Raw genomic sequence first — 19,962 nt, 5'->3', positions numbered from 1 at the left:
TCAAGGGGAACAGATTATTTCAGACAGCTGAAATATTTAGTTCCAATCTGCTCTCTATGACTTTGGAAAAACAAAACAAAAAGAGATCAAATGTTGACAAATCTACAGGATTTGTTGTCCACGATGAAAGGAATAAAACAGAACAGAATTTCACACAAACCCGGCCCCATTTCAGGCTGTACTAACTGGATGTTTTCCCCTTCCAATATGGCGGAGGGGTTGACGTCTCAGAGCGACGTGCAGCTTGTCATACATCGGCGACGAACTTCTGATTCGTCATCGTTCGCGTCGTTGAATTTGATTGGTCGTTGGTGTTCCAGCGTTATAGATTCCGAGTAGAAACACGGACTCCCTGTTTTCTACCCGTTATCCAGCGAACGTCGCATCTTCTCATTGTTACAGCAATTGTTTAATTCACTTATTTAATGCAGCTGACGTCGTTGTAATCGTAAACGCTCGAAGCGGTACCAATTCCGTCCGTTTCAGGTAATTTCTAAGGTGTTTGTCCTGAAATTAGTTGCTAGCTACCTGGCTAACACGAGTTTACCTTAGCTACTGCTTTTAGCGCTAATTTTGCCGATAAAACTCCGTAATTTACTACATGTTTGTTATTTACATACAATATGTGGCCTTTCTTTGAAAATTTTAAGCAAACGCCGACTGTTCTCTCTTACTGGTCAGATTTAAACCTTGTGTGAAATTCTTTAATTCATCCTACAGTTAAATTGACTATTATGTGTTTTTAACTATTGTTTTAATTCCTTTCCAGGTTAAATCTGGTCTCAGTTTGAGTGAAAATATTTAAAATATCATTTAATTCACACAAATGTATAAAAATTAGTCTACCTACAGCAATGTAGTCTCTACATTGTAAAAGACAAAATAAACTATGTTTTTCTGGAGAATATTTCCATATTAGTCTAAAACTGGACAGAGAGCAGGGCCGGTCCAAGATTTATTAAGTCCCTGAGCAGAAATGGGAGTAGATCCCCCTTCCAGTTAAGGCTACTGGTGTAACCACATGTTATATTAAAAAGTCTCTGTTTCCTATTAAAATTATTGCTTAATCATTAACTGGAGTATAAGACATAAAAAAGGCAACTTGCTAAGCCAAAAGTGCATATAATGTATATACATTTTGAATTTAAGATGAAAACACATTTATGCTTTAGCCAAAACTTTTGAAGTGACAGTTCAATTTCACAAAAAGGAAGGCCATGTTAATGCACTTTAGGCAAGAAAATATTTATTTTTTTATTTAAGCAAAGAAATTTTAATTTTTCGTTTTGCATCTTTTAATGTATTCTTAATATTGCGTTAAAGTGGCTTAAGTAGTTAATTGAAAAATCTGTAGAATGTGTACATTTCTTTAACTGATTAATCGATTGTTAATATAATAGATGTAGTTTTGTAAATACAGTAATAAGTGACTAAAGCTGCAGATGAAAACATTTTATTTTTGTCCCCAGTCATGTCCTTCCAGCCGGACCGTGGGGGTCCGAGGGGACAGATGGCCCCCGGCCAGAACTACCTGAACCCTCCCGCTCCACAGCCTCCTGCTGCGCCGTACCGTTACGACCCACAGACTCCGCCGGGTTCGGGTTACCATGGCAGCGCCAGCTACATGCCCCCCCACCCTGACTTCATGCAGTACCCTCCCCCGGCTCAGTCGCAGCAGAACCCCGGCGCTCTGAGTCAGTGCCCGCTACGCCCGCCTTTCCCCAAACCCCCTCCCAATTTCCCGCCTCCTCCTCTGCCCAGCTCAGCAGGGGGTCCGTCTCCCGGCTCCCAGGTGTCTGCTCAGACCTCCTACCCCCCCTACATGATGCCTCCGCCCCCACTGCCTCACCCAGCCATGCCTCCGCCCATGAGCTACCACCCCCCGTACCCCATGAACTACCCTCCTTTCCCTCCTCCGCCCTTCAACCCCGGCTACACCCAGACCGCCGGCCCCTTCCAGCCGGACCACGGCGTGCGACACGGGGGGCCGTACCCGTACGAGAAGTCCACCGACAGCCGGAGGTCGCCGGAAAGAGGGTATCGCCATGACGACCACAGGCAGAAGAGCTACGGCTACAGCGAGCGGCACAAAATGGAGTTCAGTGGAGAGAGGAAGGAGCGCGGGAGGAGTCCGGACCGGCGTGGGAGAGCGGAGGGAGGGCGCTACAAAGCTGACTACGACAGAGGGAGGAGTCCACCGCGACACCGGAGCCGGGAGAGGAGCAGGTAGGGGTCAAACTGATGGCCCGGGGGCCAAAACCGGCACGCCTCTGCTTTTTAAATGGCCCAAATTCTGTAGACATAAAAAACAAATTAATATTTATTAATCAATAAAAAAACTATTCAGTAATAAGGATCTCACTCCTGTCTGCTTCATCACAGGGAGCGGTATCGCCACCGAGATGTTCGCCGATCCCAGTCACCCGATCGGTACAGGAAGAGACCTCGGAGGTACGACTGTCAGGTTCACACAGGGAGGCAGCAGAATGTCACCTTAAAGCTCATGATAAATGATGATAATGTCATTTTGAGACAATTTTCAACTAATAAAACGATAAAGTTATGATAAAAGTACAGCCTCTGAAAGTTCAAACTTTAATTTAAAGGGATAAATCAAAATTTTATCATGAAAATATATTTTTCATGGCAAATTCTGACCAATAAAGTGATCTTTTTCAGCGTTTCTTAGATTTAGGTCTAAAGACCAAACTTGAAATGAGCAACCAGAGCTCATAAAGATGTGAGCCACTTTTAGAAAACCTGAAAGTGTGTTTTAATTTTTGTTTTGTGTAGTCGCTCAACGAGCCGAGAGAGGAAGCGAGGGCGCTGGGAGGAGGAGAAGGAGCGGAGGTCGGACAGCTCCTCCGGGCCGAGCCGGGAGCGCAGCTACTCGTCCCTCCGGAGCCGGGACGCTGACGAGGCGTTCGGCGAGCGCGATCGGCAGCGGGACAGAGAGAAGGAGAAGAACGACGAGGAGAAAGAGGAGGAAGAGCTGCTAAAACCCGCCTGGATCCGCTGCACTCACGCAGAGAGCTACTACTCCAACGACCCCATGGACCAAGTGGTACGTTCAACCAGCACACTCTGGTTCACGGGCCAAACCCGGCCCGCTGTAGCTCTTTATGTGGCCTTCCAGATGCACCCCGAACAGTTGTGTGCTTAAATGTTATTTTATCAATCAAATCAAAGTGATTTTCATCTGTTCTCTGCCAAACTACATCAATCAGTCCCTCCAGTTTTTTTCAGATTTTGCACTGAATTAATCGCACAATAAATTAAAATTTCCACACTGCAAAAACATAATTTTTTTTGTCTGGTTTCTGATTCTAATATCTTATTATACCAGAAATAAGACAAAACTAACTTACAAGTAACTTTTCAGGAAGGTATAAGAGCTGGTTTTATGTAAATAATTCCTTAATATCGATTTTAAAAATACTAGTTCCATTGGCAGATTATTTCTCTTACAATAAAACATTTTTCTCTTTTTATAAGTGAGATAATCTGCCAGGGAATCCAGAACGTTGTTACCCTGATTAATTCCTCTAGGATTTCATGATTGTTTTTGATTTTTTTAAAAATCTTTTTTGCAATTAAAATCACACTTTTAGAAATATTTGCACTTATATGATGTCAAATGAGACTTTCTGTTATTCTCCACATCAATAAAGGGCGATAACTTGACATCAACTAAAGCTGAAGCAGCAGTTTAGTAGAATTAAGAAACACTGCCACCTACAGGTGGGAGTTTGCATCACTTAAACCCAAAAACCTTCACCATTTTTGCAAAAATGGCCAACAAACTCAGAATTATGCATCAGTGTGGAAAAACGTGATTGCGAGTTTATTGCAAAGTTTATGCAAACATGGTCAAAAACTTTGGGTTTAAGTGATGCCAACTCCTACCTGTAGGTGGCAGTGTTTGTATTGCTGCTTCAGCTCTAGCTGTCAGGTTATTGTCATTGAGTGACATAGTTTTTGCCATATATAAGCAAAAATATTGCAAAAATGCCTTGCAGATGTTTCTAAATTTGTAATTTAGATTGAAAAAATATCACAAAAACAATTAGTGTGAAAAGATGTTTGATATTATTTAATTTTAAGAACTTATTGGTTACAGACACAGCTATGTATTAATATTTTAGCTGTTTTTTAATGGATTCTGTTAATGCATTCTGGAGCGTTCTCGGTCTTGATGCGGCTGAAAGTGAAAGGATTTTGCCGCCCTGCTGTAGATCATCAGGCGACGCTTCAGATCGTCTCCTAAAAGCTTTCCTGATCCGTGTTTTCCTCCATCGCTCTGACCTTTACCAGGAGTCTGTGAAAGCTGCAGCAGGAACGCTGGCTGCTCTTCCAGGAACGCCACAGAGACTGTAAATGTCGGAGTAAACTGATTTATCACGACTGTCTGTGCTTCTTCTGCCGGGACAGTGAGGATGTTATCACTGAGTGAACAAACGGAGGGCGCAGACTGACTTTGGCGCTCAGATCGAAGGTTAAATGGAGCCGCTTTATGGGAATGAAAGCTCGATAATTTAATGCGCTTCTCGTTCCGGGACAAAATTAAGTTTTCACAGTTTTCAAAATGAGATTTCAGGAGAGTGTTTGTGGCATCCTTAAAGCACTCAGTTTGTCTTGATGATCGTTGTCATTTGATCGGCCCACAGAGCGACTTTCAGCCTCTAGAAACCTGATATCTAGTGAAGTGATCACATTAAGCCACTCAGACAGCCAACCCTGTCACTTCACACTCTGACATTCCTGTAAATGTCACAGAAAGCTACATTAAAGTGTCCTTTCTGTGTAATAATAATTTCTCTGCAGGAGTTGGAGGCAGAAATCGCATTAAATTCACTTCAGTCCTCTTTAGCTGCTGCTTGGACCTTAGAAACTGTGAGCATGTTGGTTGGATGCTGTTTGCAAACTTTTCTCTTTCCTTCCAAATCCAACAATGATCTTACAGTCAGACGCCACAGGAAAAAATCTTTATGTCTGAATACATTTGCAAATTGTAATGTGTGTTTTTATGTTTCTCTTAGAGTAACAGCTTCTTCCTTAGTGGGCGGCATTTCAGCCGCGTTCTGGCATATCTGTGAATTTGCTTTTTACATTTTTCCTAAGAATTTACACTCCGTGTTTCTAAGCTTGTGATCTTGGCACACAGAGATCCGTTTCCTTCCTCTGTTTCAGGGCGACTCCACGGTCGTGGGAACCAGCAAACTGCGCGACCTTTACGAACGCTTCGAGGACGAACTGGTGAAGCGGCAGGAACGAGCCAAAGCCGCTCGACCCAAATGGGAGCCGCCTAAAACCAAACTGGACGAGGATCCAGGTGTGAAGCCCAACACTTCACCGGGTCTGCTGCAGTTCTTCTTTATAGATTTTATTCGGGTTTAGTTTTTTACCCTGATGCAGAAAGAGGCTGCAAAACAGTTACTGTATGAAAAGCTGAAAGTTACATTAAATCAGCGTAACTTTATTTATCTGACGCCTTAAATAGGCCTTTTAACCCCAGTTTTAAACAGAAGAATCTGAAATATAATGCAATAGAATTGCAGATTAGGTGTGTTTATTTGTAACTTTTAGATTGTATGAAGATTTAATCCTGGGTTTAGACGTGTTTATGTGGAGAAAACAGAGCCTTAAAGCAAATTAAAGGAAAGGTTTTTTAATAAGTGGACTTCATCAGATCATGAGCTCATCATGCTTCTGCTGAATAAAATTTAAAAAAATAAACTGCTATTGTGTGAAACTTTAAAAGTGTTGAAAATGCCAGTTAATATCCAACTTCCTGTTATCTTTTTGCAAACTAAAATAACTCATTTAAGAGTCACAGTGGAGATACTGTGATTCAGATTTATTCATGTAAAACTTTGATAGTGCATATTAATCATAAATATGCCAGTTTGTAGCTCCAGGCTAGTTTCTGTCTGCTTGTCCCTCTGCAGGTTGATGTTTGCATAAAAACATGAGAGTCCTGACATTGGACCAGATTAGTGAATACATGTCCCTGACTGATGCACGTTCTGTAACTTATGTTACTCCACTTCTTCTGTTGGTACTTTTACCTTTTCTGCTGCTACTTCTCTTATTTCTGTGTCATCTTCTACTTCTAATTTTGTTACTTTCACATCTTCTGCTAATTTAATGTCATCCCCTATTTGTATTTTTCTTTTACTTTGCATTCTGCTGTTTCCTCTACTTCTACCTTTTCTCTCACTTCTTTGGCTTCTTGCACTTCTACTTTTATTTTTCTACTTCTACATCTTCTGCAGTGATTTCAAGACAATGAATTAAAATTTCTATTTATTTATGTTAAAACATTTTCAGTGCCTGTCATTGAAGATGTTTATAAACATATATACAGTTTACAGAAAGAATATGGAGTGTTTACATGGTGACTCCTCTGATGTCGGTGACCTTTCAGTGACCTTTCGGCGCAGCTTCACCTTTGCCTTTTCGCTGCAGACGACAGCAGCAGCGAGTCGGACTGCGAGTCGGACGGCGACGGCAGCAGCTGCTCCAGCAGCTCCGACTCCGAGGTTTTCGACGTCATCGCTGAGATCAAGAGGAAGAAGGCGCATCCGGACCGTCTGCATGAGGAGCTGTGGTACAACGACCCGGGCCAGGTGAGACCAAACCAGTTAGCGCCCAGTTCAGACCAGTGAGGCTGGGGAGGGTTCCTTTCTTCATTTCTATCCTTCCTCTTTTCTTTCTTTCTTCTTTGTCTCCTTCTTTTCTTTCCTCCTTCCATCCTTTTTTCCCTTCCTTCTCTTTCCTTCTCGCTCCTTTCCTTCCTTCGTTCTTTAACTTGTCTTTTATTACTAATTCTCCATATTGAAAGTTTCACCACTTCTGAAATATTTGTCATTGATCTATAAATCTACATCTAGAATATGTAGATGTATAGATGAAAAGATCCAGATTCCTTCCGGATCTTTTCCGCTCCTCCCCTCGGTCGGGTCCGTAATCTTCCAGTGGGAGTAAATCCCAGCAGATTAACGGTCCGATCCCGCCGTGTTTCTGTGACGCCATCTTGATTTGTTCCTGAACCTGTGAGAACCTGGGAGCTAAAGGTCGGCAGCCTGCAGCGTTTCCTCCGGTTCTACCTGGCGCCATCATGGATCTCTCTCCTCCTCTCTCTCTCTGTCCAGATGAATGATGGCCCCCTGTGCAAGTGCAGCGCCAAGGCCAGACGAACGGGGATCCGCCACAGCATCTACCCTGGAGAGGAGGTGGGGCACGCTGTGAATAAATCACCCATCGTGACCTTGACGCTGCGCCACAGCACGGCCAAGGGCAGCATCTCACTCATTCCCACACAAAGGCCATTCTCTCACCGACTACAATAAATGTGACTCCATCGCCTGTATAAGAAGATTAAAAAATAGACTCGTCCTTGTGACTCACTGATTATGTTTTCATGAGAAGCTTTAGCCTCTGTTAGCCTCTTCAGTGGAAGAATAAAGCACATTTTAGCCTTGATATCAAACTTTCATGCAGCATGAATTGATAAAAATCATGCATTGATTAATAAATCCTCCAACCTGCAGGAGGTATTTTGGAGTTTTTTAATTTTTTTCAGTCTTGACAAGATTTGTTGCATATTTGCTACTTGACATGGATGTAAAACGTCGGTTCTCTGCAGTGAAAATGCAAAGTTTTTGTTATCAATTGCTTTTAAACGTATTCCAGTTTTATTTTTACACATCCTAAAGAAATCATGTGCAAAACAAGCAAGCTTGATTTAAAAAAAAAAAAGGAAACCTTTTGGCAGACTGAAACGATTAACCGATTATTCAAATAATTGTCAACTATCTAACTATCAATTAGTCATTGACTGGAGTGAAGAGACTCAAAAAAGGCAATTTTCTGAAAAACAACACATTCAGATCAGATATGAGACCAAAACTATATGAAATATACATTTTGCATTAAAAACAGACCTTCACTCTGTAAATGTTTTAGCTAAAACTAAGATTTGCTACTTGACATGAGAATTTCATTTCAGTTCTTTACCAGGTTTTTCTAATGCAGTGAAATCATCAATCATTTGGGAACTTAATTCAGTTTCATTGAGACATCCTGTACAATTCACTGATAAACATTAAAAGTCCTGTAGGGGTGAAACGATTAATCGATTCTTCAAATAATTATAAACTCGTATAGTAACTGGAATAAAAAAATACATTTTCTAAATGAAAACTAAAACCATATTCAGAGGAGTAATTCAGACAAAACTGTACAAAATAAATATATATTTTACATTTAAGATAAAATAAAAACTGTCTGTAAATATACATATTTACCGATTAATCGATTCTTCAAATAATTATAAACTCGTATAGTAATCGATTAATCGTTGACTGGAGTATACACTTTACTGAAATAGCAGTTTTATCTGAAATGTGTTTCCTGGTCGTAATCTTTGTTTTGCTGCCAGCCTGTGAAGCAGTGCCGTCCCATGAACAACAACGCCGGGAAGCTGTTCCACTACAGGATCACGGTGTCTCCCCCCACCAACTTCCTGGTATGATGTCATCAGTGATGTCATTCCTTCGCTCCAGCAGCTCAGATGTTTGACTCCTCCGTTTTGATTCCCTGGTTTTCCAGACTGACCGGCCGACAGTGATAGAGTACGATGACCATGAGTATCTGTTCGAAGGGTTCTCTCTGTTCTCCCACACTCCTCTCACCAACGTAAGTCTGAGGAAACGATTAATCGATTAACACGTCGGTCAGACATGTTTACTGACCAGATTTTATGTTGGGTTTTTTGGTTTTTGCATTAGTTTTCTGGTTGTAATCAGAAGGAGTTGATAGTTTAAAGCTGTAACTTCCAATGCCTCCAGCTTTTATGAATTAACTTCATTACGAATTGTAAGTTTGTGGTTTTTCAGCACTGCAAAAATACAAAATCTTACCAAGTATTTTTTCTAGTGAAAATATCTTAGTTCACCTAAAATAAGAACAAACTAACTTTTCAGCATTAAATAGGAGCTTGTTTTAATTCCTAGTAGATTATTTAACTTATAACATGACATTTTCCCACTTTATTATTGATTGATTTATAATCATTTAATTATTGGTGTAAAATAAAACTGACAGTATTATTGGAAATGTTTTTTATATCACTGTTTGTCCACAACACCATAAATAAACATCAGTAGATTTAAAAATGTGATTAAAAGCAGTTATCATTATATGTGGCATCCTTAAAAAGCTTATTTTAAATGGGAATATTTTTCCAGTATTTGTTGTTTGTAGGTTATGAGACAAGCAGTCACAGCCATATGTGGAAAAATGAAGTTATAACTAATTTATCATCTTTATTATCACAAAATATTGCAATGAAATTCTAATTTCATATTTTCCACGTTTACTCCAAATGTTTACCTATAAACTCATGCAAACACAAACATAGAGTTTTCTTAAATCTCCACTTGGATCTGAGTTTTTGTAAAAAATAATAATTTTTAATGAAAACATTTGTGTGGACGAAAAGCCATAAAAGATGCATCTGTTTCTCCAGACATGTCAAACACAGCAGATATTTGCTATTAGCTCAAACAACCATTTTAATCATGAGGAATAAACCTGATTTTTGCGCCGTCGTCTCCTTTGACCCTCCTCCAGTTAACGCGCTGAGCGAAGCCTTCCTCGGCTTTCAGCTCCGGTTTCCTCAAACATAACTCCAGAAATCAGCTTCTGGCTGCGGGTCGGCTCCTTTGTAGCCGGGCTGACCTTGCCACCGAGTCGCCGCCGTGCCGTTTGAAGGCCCGTCAGTGGCTGTCGGCTGTTAAAGAGGAACGACTCGATCCGCAGCCGTTTGAACTCAGCCTGGTTTCCGTCTCTTTTTAGAAAACTCAAACTCTGATTTATGGCCACAGATCTACATCTTGATTTATTTTTCTACACTGCAAGTATTTCTGTCTAGTTTCTAGTTGTAGGACCTAAAACGAGATAAAAGTAACTTTTCGCCAAAATCTGGAAACTTGTTTTGAGTAAATAATTCCTTAATTTTGATGAAAAAGCTCCAGATCCACAGGTGGATTTTTTCATTTATTATTAAACATCTTTCCCATGTTTTAAGTGAATAATAGTTAGTGGAACTATTACTTTTCATGGATGCAACTAATTATTTAGTTGATTAGTTATTTAATTGATTCTTCTGACTATTAAGCGATTAATTGCATTAAAATGATTAAGGCAAATTTGACAGACTTTTCAACTTGAGCCTTTTTATACAATTTAAAAAATACATTAAAAGATGCAAATGATTTGGTTCCTTTTTAAAACGTTTTAAATAGAAACATTTTATTGCCTAAAATGCAGTGATGTTGCATTTCTTTATTAAATCTGAAGCTAAAATTATACGACCTCAGGAGTTTTGGTTAAAAAAGATTTACAGGCAGAGGTTGCTTTTTATCTTGTACAGTTTTGGCTTATTTACTTCTCTTAATATGTTGCTTTATTCAGCAAACAACCATTTTAGTGTCTATTTACTCCAGTTAGCAATTAATCGATGACTAAACTGACACATATTTGTCCATCCATATGTTTTAGTTTAGGCTAAAACGTATTTACAGTCTTAAATGCAAAATGCATATTTATTTTGCACAGTTTTGTCTTAATCACTGCAGAGTGTGTTGCTCTTTCAAATTGCCTTTTTTAGAAACTGTTTTCTCCAGTTAACAATCGATTACTAAGCTAACTCATTATCTCAGTACTTGACTAATCACGATTAATCTGATTAATCAGCTCTATTACCTTTTCATCAATATTAAGAAATTAGTGACTTTAAACAAGCTCCTATAATTTCTGGAAAGTTACTTGCAAGCTGGTTTTGTCCTATTTCAAGTGTAGTAAGATATTTGCACTAGTAATTTAGCCCAAAATACTGCCGTATTTTGTGTTTTTTGCAGTGTATCCCACATGTTTGGCTAATGTGATCAATAGCATGAAAGGCCCTGGAGGACGGGGCCAAATCTGAGGCGATAATTTAAGCGGGCCTCGTTAAAAGCCGGAGCGAGGCGGATTAGGAAACCTAAAAGCGCAGTGATATTAGCTCGCCGCTAGTTAGCCGCTGGGACGGGCAGGACTGAGCGCTGCTCCCAGGTTAATCTCTTAAAACGAACCCCTGCGCTCCGACAACAAAGACCGTGTAACTGGGGAGATTAAACACAGAAGAGCTGGCTTATCCGCTGGCTTAATTATCAGATTTCACTTGCTTAATTTCCACGAGTCGGGCCTTTTTAATGCGTCTGCCCGCGTGATTCTCTTTATTTTTTTCCGTTTTCCATACATGCTTCCAGTTTTAAAAAAAGGGGGTTTTAATGAGTTTCCCTTGAAAAGCTGTAACCTCTGCCTATCGCCGTGGTAATGAGACACCGTGTCCTTTTCTTCTCCTTGTCCTCTGCTCCTTTCATCATCACAGATTCCATTGTGCCGAGTGATCCGCTTCAACATAGATTACACCATTCACTTCATAGAGGAGATGACACCGGAGGTCAGTAAGACACCACTTTATCTCGCAGCTCCTTTTCCCCCTTCTTCTTCTTCTTTTTGTTTTTATCTCAAACGGCGGAGTCCAGCGGCTAATCCGTTCCAGGAGGAGGAGGAGAAACCTCCGGGTTTGACCTACAAAAGTTGATCTGATCGATCAGTCAGATGAGCTTTCAGGTGTTCTGTCAGAGTGAACGTTTGATGACATTTCTCTGGGTTTTCCTCCTCGTTTCCAGAACTACTGCGTCCGAGGTTTGGAGCTGTTCGCCGCCTACTTGTTCCGGGACATTCTGGAGCTTTACGACTGGAACCTGACCGGTACGAAACCAGGAACGATCGGCTTTAACAAGGAAACGTACTGAAAGGAAAACATTCCCACAGTATGATACTGCCACCTCCACACTGCAAAAACACAAAGTCTGGTTTCTAGTGCAAATATCTTAGTACATTTGAAGTGGAACAAAACTAACAAGTAACTTTTTCAGCAAAATGTAGGAGTCTCTCTAAGGTAAATACAGTAATTCCTTAATATTGCTAAAACCGTTTCAGTTCCACAGATTATTGGCAAATTATTTCGCTTATAACATAATTTATTTCCCATGTTGTAATTGAAATTATCAGAAAAATGGAACTAGTTCTTCTTACCAATATCAAGGAGTTACTGCCTGAAATCAATTATCCTATTATCTTGCTGAAAAGTTACTTCTATGCTCGTTTCTTCTTGTTTCAAGTGAACTAGGATATTTGTACATTTAAGAATATTACCAAGTACTTAGTAATATTTTATGTTTCTGCAGTGTTCAGTTAAAATAAACTAAAAAACACAAACTTTCCCTGAGATAAAGTACTTTACTGCAAAAGCCCAAAATATTACCAAGTATTTCTGTCTAGTTTCTGGTCCACAGATCTTATTACACTTGAAACTTAGAGGTAACTTTTCATCAAGGTTTAGTAGTTTGCATTAAGTCAATGTTGATGAAAAAGTACTGGAGTTGAAATGATTAATTGGATGAAACTAGTTTCATAAAGGTGTTTGTTTTAAGTCAATAATTCCTTAATATGGATGAAAAAACAAGTTCAGTCTGCAGATTATTTCACTTATAACATGGCAAAACGTCTTGTAATAAATAATCTGCTAGTAGAACTAAAACAGAAAAAGCTCCTATTTGTTGCTGAAGTTACTTGTGAGTTAGTTTGTCTTATTTCAAGTGTTCTAAGATATTTTCACTAGAAACTAGACCAAAAATACTTGGTAAAATTGTGTTTTTACAGTTTAACAATAGACATGGTGTGTTCATTTGACCCTTTGATTTTATCAGCTTGTGAAACCCAAAAAATAGATTTATTCCAGTTAATTTGTGTTTTTATGAGGTACCAGTTTGATTTCCAAAACTTTATCCCAGAATGAAACTCATCTAATCTTTGATGGTTTTTAAATTTTATGTTTTTTTTTTGTTTTTTTTCAACAAATTCAATATTTTGACTAATGTAAAAACAAACCCGAGTATTAGCAAAGCTTTAAAATTTATTCATTAAAGTGAAGTGAAGCAGAGAAAGTGAATCTATTGCATTAATGAAAAACTTAATTATTAAGTTGTTTTTGTTACAAAAACAACAAAGATAATATTCATCCCTTGGCTTTAGAGTTGAAATGTTTGTGAGAAACCATTTGCTGCACAGATTCATGAAACATTTTAGATTGTGTCACCTCATTTCAGATGCAGTCATTTCATTTTATTCATTGAATCTCAGATTATTTGGACTTTTTGAAGCCTGTTTTCTCTCTTTTTCAGGTCCTGACTTTGACTCTGAGTCTTCTGGATGCCAGCGCTTCCATTTCATGCCTCGTTTTGTCAGATTCTTACCGGGTAGGACTCTTTAAAACCTTTACATGACTGAAATACGAAAGCAGCATCTCAGATTCCTCTGCCGTTTGTGCTGCAGTTCTCTTTCCAGCCACCGGGTGGTGCTGTTGCATTGCTGCTGCAGCTGCATTTGTCACGGCGGCTCCTGCCATCATGCCATCAAAAACCAATTCCTCTCCCAGCTCTCCCAATTTGAAGAAGCAGCAGACAGACACTTATCCTGCTCTTTTACAAAAGCACAGCAACGGATAATCTAATGTTTTTTATGTGATCTGTGAGGAGGAACCAGGCTGGTTTCACATTTTTTATACAGTCCAGGTGAAAAGAAATGCACCTGCTCTCGTTTCTGTTGTGTTTCATGAATAATAAACTGTTTTCTGGCTTTAAAATGACATACAGAAGCTCTGCTCATGGAGACACAGAGTTCTGGGTTTCAATCCCAGTTTGGATTATTTTGCATGTTCTTGTGTCAGTGTGGGTCCAAAGCAGACTGTTTAGTCCACTGGTCAGACCATTGTTTTGGTCCATCTCAGGGTGGCAAAGCCTAATGATAGTTATTTAAAAGATGCTTGTCTCTAGATCATATTTTGGTTTGGTGGCCCTTCCAAAGTAACAGCTCAGGAAGTTAACAACCTGTTCAGAGAAACTCTGGTCCGCCTACAAACCTCAGTCTGTGTTCGGTTGAAGTGAACTCTGACACTGTTCGAATGCGTATGTGAATGCCAAGTGGACTGGATACCGCTCCAACAGCAGGAAGTGGAGCATTCTGGGTAAATGCCACCAAAAAAAGGCTAGAGCTACCAAGAGAAATGGTTTGTGGTTTTTAGCTAAAGTCAAAGAGAAATTAGATTAAATCTGATGCCACTCCAATTTTGTGACATTTTGTGAAGAAGGAAGTTGTCACGTCTTCTTCAAAGGTTTTCATGTTGTTTCCTTCAGTAGTTCCTGTTGCAGCGCCCCACAGGTGAGGAGAGGAACAGGTTTCTCCAGTGGTTTGGTTAGACCAAACTAATTGATATTAATGAAAGTTTAAAGGTCAACCAGCCCGCCCAACATTACCCAAATTTAACAAAATTGGTGTCAAATATTTGTGCTACGTCTCTGGTGCAAAGATTTTTGTTTGTGCCGCTATCATTACCTTTACACTTTCAGTAAGATGTTCAAAACAAAAGCAGCAGAAACCTAAACGATTAGTTGATTAACATTGGTTTTATTATTTTATTTTGTAAATGTGGGGGGGCTGGTTGACCTCTGACCCCTTGGCACTCTTTTGTTAATATCTTTAGAATGATTGCTGCACAAGCGAAAATTTATGCTGCAGAAACGTGTGACCTCAATTTCATTAGATTTGAAGAGTCACTCGGGTATAAATAACGCATCATATTCACGTTTTATATGATTTTCTGTTGCTGGTTGATCACAGACGGCGGGAAGGAGGTTCTGTCGATGCACCAGGTGCTGCTGTACCTCCTGCGCAGCAGCAAGGCGCTGGTTCCTGAGGAGGAGATCGCAGACATGCTGCAGTGGGAGCAGCTGGACTGGCAGAAATACGCAGAGGAGTGCAAAGGCATGATTGTCACCAACCCCGGCATGGTAAGGACTTCTTCTTCTTCTTCTTTTCTGAACTCTGACCCTGCAGGAAGCAGGTTGTGACATGAAGAACTTCCTCTGTCTTCCTCCACACTCAAAGCTTTTAGTCGGATGACGTTCTTAGCCGGCCTCTGTTTTCAAAGGATGAGCAGTAACTGTGTCCATGTGAGGGTGAAGATGTCAGGATGTGGAAAATATTCACTCCCTCACATGTTTTATTGCTTTTATTGATGCTATAAATCAATCCTGACAGAAGAAAAATTATCTTTTAATATCAAAACAAACCGATTTATACAGTTAAATAAAAACTGAAAACATAAATGATATTATTTGGGTAAATATTCACACCTTCCAAGTCTCAGTAATGCTGCTCATCTGAACATTTTCAGTTTTTCTCCATTTTCTTGTTAAACTGTCGGCTGTGAACATCAAGGATGTAGGTGGATCCATAAATGTGATTATGCTTCAGAAACCTTTGTTTCCCGCTCCAGTCTGGGTTCTTTTCTAAATCCAGTCCAGGTTCTCTTCTCAGTCCAGTCCAGGTTGGTTTCCAAATCCGGTCCAGGTTCTCTTCCCAGTCCAATCCAGGTTCTTTTCCTGGTCCGGTCCAGGTTCTTTTACAGCCCAGTCTGGTGCTTTGATTCCAGATGAATCAAATCATCTGCTTTCAGCAACGATGACCTCTGACCCTGGGATGAAACGTTTGGATGATGAGGGAGTCCGGAGGCGAGTCGGTGCCATCCGCTCCCTCTGATTCCCCGAACCGGCCGACAGGCAGCTTGTGATCCGGGTTCTGGCGCAGGACGGGTTGCATGTCATTCGCTCCATCATTCTGTGACGGATCGCCTCGTGGTTTAGATTATTTATATCACTTCCTGCGGCTCGCCGCTGATTGAGCGATGGCTGCCTGGTGGCTAAACATGTTGATACTGTAACATGATTTTCCTCCTCCCTCTCTCTCCAGAGTTCATACTGGAGCTCGAAACCCTTGAAAATACTTGAAATTCAGTTCGGTGTTTGATATTCAAGCTGCTCAGTTTTGTAATAAAGTGCAATTTAACGTTTGATTCAAAGCTTGGATCTGAAAAATGTTATTTAAAGTTGAAACCAGATATTTTCATACACCTAGTTAGGGCTGGAACTAATGCTTATTTTCATAATTAATTAATCTATTGATTATTCTGTCAATTAATAAATTTTTATGACGATTAATCAATTAATCGTATAAAAAAAATGACAGGAGAAATGGGAAACTTTGAAAGTGACTTGATAGATATCAAACTGAAGTGAACTTAATATAAATTTAGCCTGCAACTAATTATTATTTTATTAATTGATTATTCAATCAAATATTGTTGACGATTAATCGATTAATCATATTAAAAATGGCACTTTTCCTAGTCACCCACTTGTTTTTTACAAGTAGGTGACTTTGAAAGACAACTTGGTGGACATCAAACTAAAGTGGGGTTAATATAAATATTGTAGTAATCGATTATGTGGTAAATTATTTAATTTAATCGATTAATCATATTAAAAAGTTGCACTTTTACCCTCTTAGGTAGTAGAAGTAAGTAACTTTGAAAGACACTTAGTGGATACACACTAAATTATGGCTGCGACTAATGATTGTCAAAATAAAGCGTACTTTATATATATTAGAGCTGCAACTAATAAGTATTTTAGTAATTGATTATTCAGTTGAATATTTGAATGATTAATCGATTTAATCACATAAAAAGTGCTACATTCTACAGATTTTTCATTTAAAGCTTTTTTTATATACAATATTAGAAATACATTAAAAGACGCCACTGAACAAATAAGACATTTTGCTGCCTAAACTAGATAAAATAGGATCTTTTTAGTAAATTAGCCAGAACCTGTTTACAGGAAGAGGATTTTTAATGCAAAATGTTTATATTGTTTGTACAGTTTTTGCTTAATTACTGCTGTAAAAACGTATTTTTTAAGTCCATTTGTGTTGTTTTTATCTCCAAAGTGTGACAAGTTTGAAAACGCTCAAAAAGTTCTTGAATTTTTCTGATGGAGACACGAACGCATCGTCTTTCCCTCTGTGTTTTTCAGAAGCCGAGCTCGGTGCGCATCGACCAGCTGGACAGGGAGCAGTTCAACCCAGACGTCATCACCTTCCCCATCATCGTTCACTTCGGCATCCGGCCCGCTCAGCTCAGCTACGCCGGAGACCCTCAGTAAGATCACAGCAGAAAACACAAAACGCGGCCCGCCGGCTCCCCGCGGAGTCGAGGACGGCGGCGCTTTCGCATGCGTCGTCACGAGTCCCGGGTTTCCGTGGGGGCGCCGCGGATTCGCCGTGCGTCTGGTGAATAGTAATGTAGCATCCGGGGGCTCCGGGCGACAGAACTGTACTGTGTTGCTGCTTAATTAACAGAAGACGAGATGATGTGAGCGTTCTGACAACACACACACACACACACACACACACACACGCACACACACACACACACACACACACACCCTGTTTACAGAGGCTAAATTTAAACCTGAGCTGATGTTTGCAAACTTTAATTAAAACTAGACAGATAACAGACACAAACATTAAATTCATCCTCATTTCATCAACTTAGAAATTCAAACTTCAGCTCTTTTTTCTGGATCAGTGTGAAAAAATATTTACAGACTTTAACTCAGTTTCTTTGTCTTCTTTTTTCTTCTTTGTCATTTTTTACTCCCTTCATTCATGTCCTTATTTTACTGACTCAGTTTCTGCTTTTCCTTCATGTCTTCATTGTGTCCTTCTCTTCTGTGTCCCTTCATTCCCTCCTTTTTTCTTTTTTTGTCTTTTTCATCTTCACTTTGTCTCTCCTCTTCCTCTTCCTCTTGTCCTACAGTTCATCCTTCCTTCTTCTTTCTTATTCTTTTTTGCTTTCTTTCTTTTCTCTTTTTTTCTTCCTTGCTGATGTCTTTCTTCTTGTCTTCTTTTTCTTAGTTTTTTCTTTTACTTCCTTCTTTTTAGTTTCTTCTGTTCTTTTTTGCTTGCCTTTCTTGATTTCTTCTTTGGTGCTTTCTTTCTTTTTTCTGGTCTTTTTTGCTTTTGTGTTCTTTCTTTTTCTTTCTTTTACTTCCCGTCTTCTTTTTTCTTTCGTCTTTCTTGCTTTGCTTTTCCTTCTAGCTCTGGTGAAGAAGGACTTGCATGTTTATGTTTTCACATACATATAAATATCTAGCTGTATATCTGATTTCTACTCTGCGGTTTAAATCAGACAGATGTACGTTTTACAGAAAACCTGGACTATTAATCTAGTTTTGGATTATTAAGCTTCTCTGATGGCTGTTTATACTTTAACAAACAACGGTGGTGGCTGCATCATGCTCAGGGATCCTCTTCTCTTGAGCATAAAAAATGCAAACTGGCTGATAATTGTGAAATAAAACCTGCTGAGGCAGAAGATAATCAACCCTAACCATACAACCAGATGTGCAAACTGTGTTGGAATGGTCTAGTCAAAGCCCAGGCTTGAATACATTTGAGAATTTGTGGGAAAAGAATGGCCCAAAAAACTAAGAAAGTTGGTTCTACAACCAATTAACCCAGAAACAAATGCACACTGCACTTTTTAGATGTTTATTTATTAAAAATAATGTGAAAATTGTGTATTTTTCTCCTTTCCGTTCACAATTACACCCTAAATTATGTTGGTTTGTAAAGTTAGAAAATGTAGGAAAGGTTAATGGAAGGAAAACCTTTGCTTGCTCTGTAGGATAGAGAGAAAAACAAGAGAATAATAATCTGAAAATTCATTTTCCTGATGCTGCCAGGTTTCTGATCGCAGCTAATGACGCGCGTAGCGGCGATCGTAGCCGCAGACGCATCAGCAGCAACTTTTATTAACTTTTCTTCTTCTTCTTCTCCGCTCCCTGCCCGACGGACACATAAGCTGTGATAATGTCAGAGGTCAGGGAACGTACGCAGAGAAGAAATAAATCAGGATGATGGAAGAGGAGTGAAATCACTGCAGAGAATAAATTAAAAATGACAGAAAAAGGTAAACAGAAGATGAAATCTGCGGCTTCGCTTCAAGCTTCTGTCTGTTTTCCACTCGGGCCTCCATTTCTTTACTTTTTTTTATTTTTCTGACTCCATAAAAGCAGCACATGACACGAGCTGAAAGTGATTCCTGTCACATTCATGCCTGCAGCAGCAGCCGAGTCTTTCCTGAACCGAAGCAGAGAAACTAATCAGCATTCTGCGCTGTGATTGGCCGCTTTGTGTCCTGATGTCGTCTCCAGGCCTCAGTTTGGGACGATTAAATTAAAACCTTTACCTCGTTTCAGATTTACGTTAATATTCTGCAGTTAGGTGATAATTTACAGATGTTTACTGACATTCAGATGAGTTTTACTCTGATTTATGTAAAGAAAACTGTGTAATTCACATCCATTAAAAGCTACTTTAATAAAATTTTAATAAATGTTTATCATTTATATTTTAATGTCAAACTGAACATTTTTTAATTTATGGAATAAATTCAGTCTTAACAAACCAGTTTTTGATGGATTCTACTAATATAAACTAAAGCTAGCAGCTGCTATTCATGTTAAATGCTAATCAAGCTAACAGCTACTTAAGCTAATTAAATAAATAATAAAGCTAGCAGCTATTTGCATCAACAACTAGTTATGCTAACAGTTAGTAGAATGGGCTTTGCTTACTAATCCTCCTTATTGCTTGTCTTTTTTCTTCCTTCCACTAAACTTTCCAGTGATATTCTTGTCTGCTGGACAGCTGTAACAGTCTTCCCTATGACTATGTAGGTCATAGCATGACATTTTTATGTTAACATTTTATTCATCAAACTTAACAGAAATGTTGGCGACTAAAGTACTGTAAAGTTAACATGATTATGAAACACATACACTGCAAAAACACAGAATTTTGCCAAGTAGATTCTAGATTCTAGTTCAAATATCCTGGTTCACTTAAAAAAAAAGAAATCTAACTTATAAGTAACTTTTTCAG

General features: G+C 39.2%; 1 protein-coding gene across 1 annotated transcript in view; it reads left to right on the top strand.

Annotated features, from left to right (window-relative positions):
• The first annotated feature begins 303 nt into the window (after positions 1-303).
• Positions 304-19,962, top strand: part of drosha (drosha ribonuclease III) — a 123,432-nt gene continuing 103,773 nt past the window's right edge. The window contains exons 1-14 of the mRNA XM_007565032.2: positions 304-486; positions 1,470-2,226; positions 2,383-2,451; positions 2,794-3,064; positions 5,191-5,332; positions 6,469-6,629; positions 7,155-7,235; positions 8,444-8,530; positions 8,614-8,700; positions 11,438-11,509; positions 11,742-11,823; positions 13,299-13,373; positions 14,794-14,963; positions 17,049-17,173. Coding sequence (XP_007565094.1) covers positions 1,472-2,226; positions 2,383-2,451; positions 2,794-3,064; positions 5,191-5,332; positions 6,469-6,629; positions 7,155-7,235; positions 8,444-8,530; positions 8,614-8,700; positions 11,438-11,509; positions 11,742-11,823; positions 13,299-13,373; positions 14,794-14,963; positions 17,049-17,173 — 2,177 coding nt within the window. The 5' untranslated portion in view covers positions 304-486; positions 1,470-1,471. The remainder of the gene's footprint in view (positions 487-1,469; positions 2,227-2,382; positions 2,452-2,793; positions 3,065-5,190; positions 5,333-6,468; positions 6,630-7,154; positions 7,236-8,443; positions 8,531-8,613; positions 8,701-11,437; positions 11,510-11,741; positions 11,824-13,298; positions 13,374-14,793; positions 14,964-17,048; positions 17,174-19,962) is intronic.

This window comes from Poecilia formosa, unplaced genomic scaffold (genome assembly GCF_000485575.1).
Source record: "Poecilia formosa unplaced genomic scaffold, Poecilia_formosa-5.1.2 Scaffold171, whole genome shotgun sequence".
NCBI classification, from domain to species: Eukaryota; Metazoa; Chordata; class Actinopteri; order Cyprinodontiformes; family Poeciliidae; genus Poecilia; species Poecilia formosa.
Note: the sequence above shows the minus strand (reverse complement) of the source record. Positions and strands in the feature narration are given on the sequence as shown.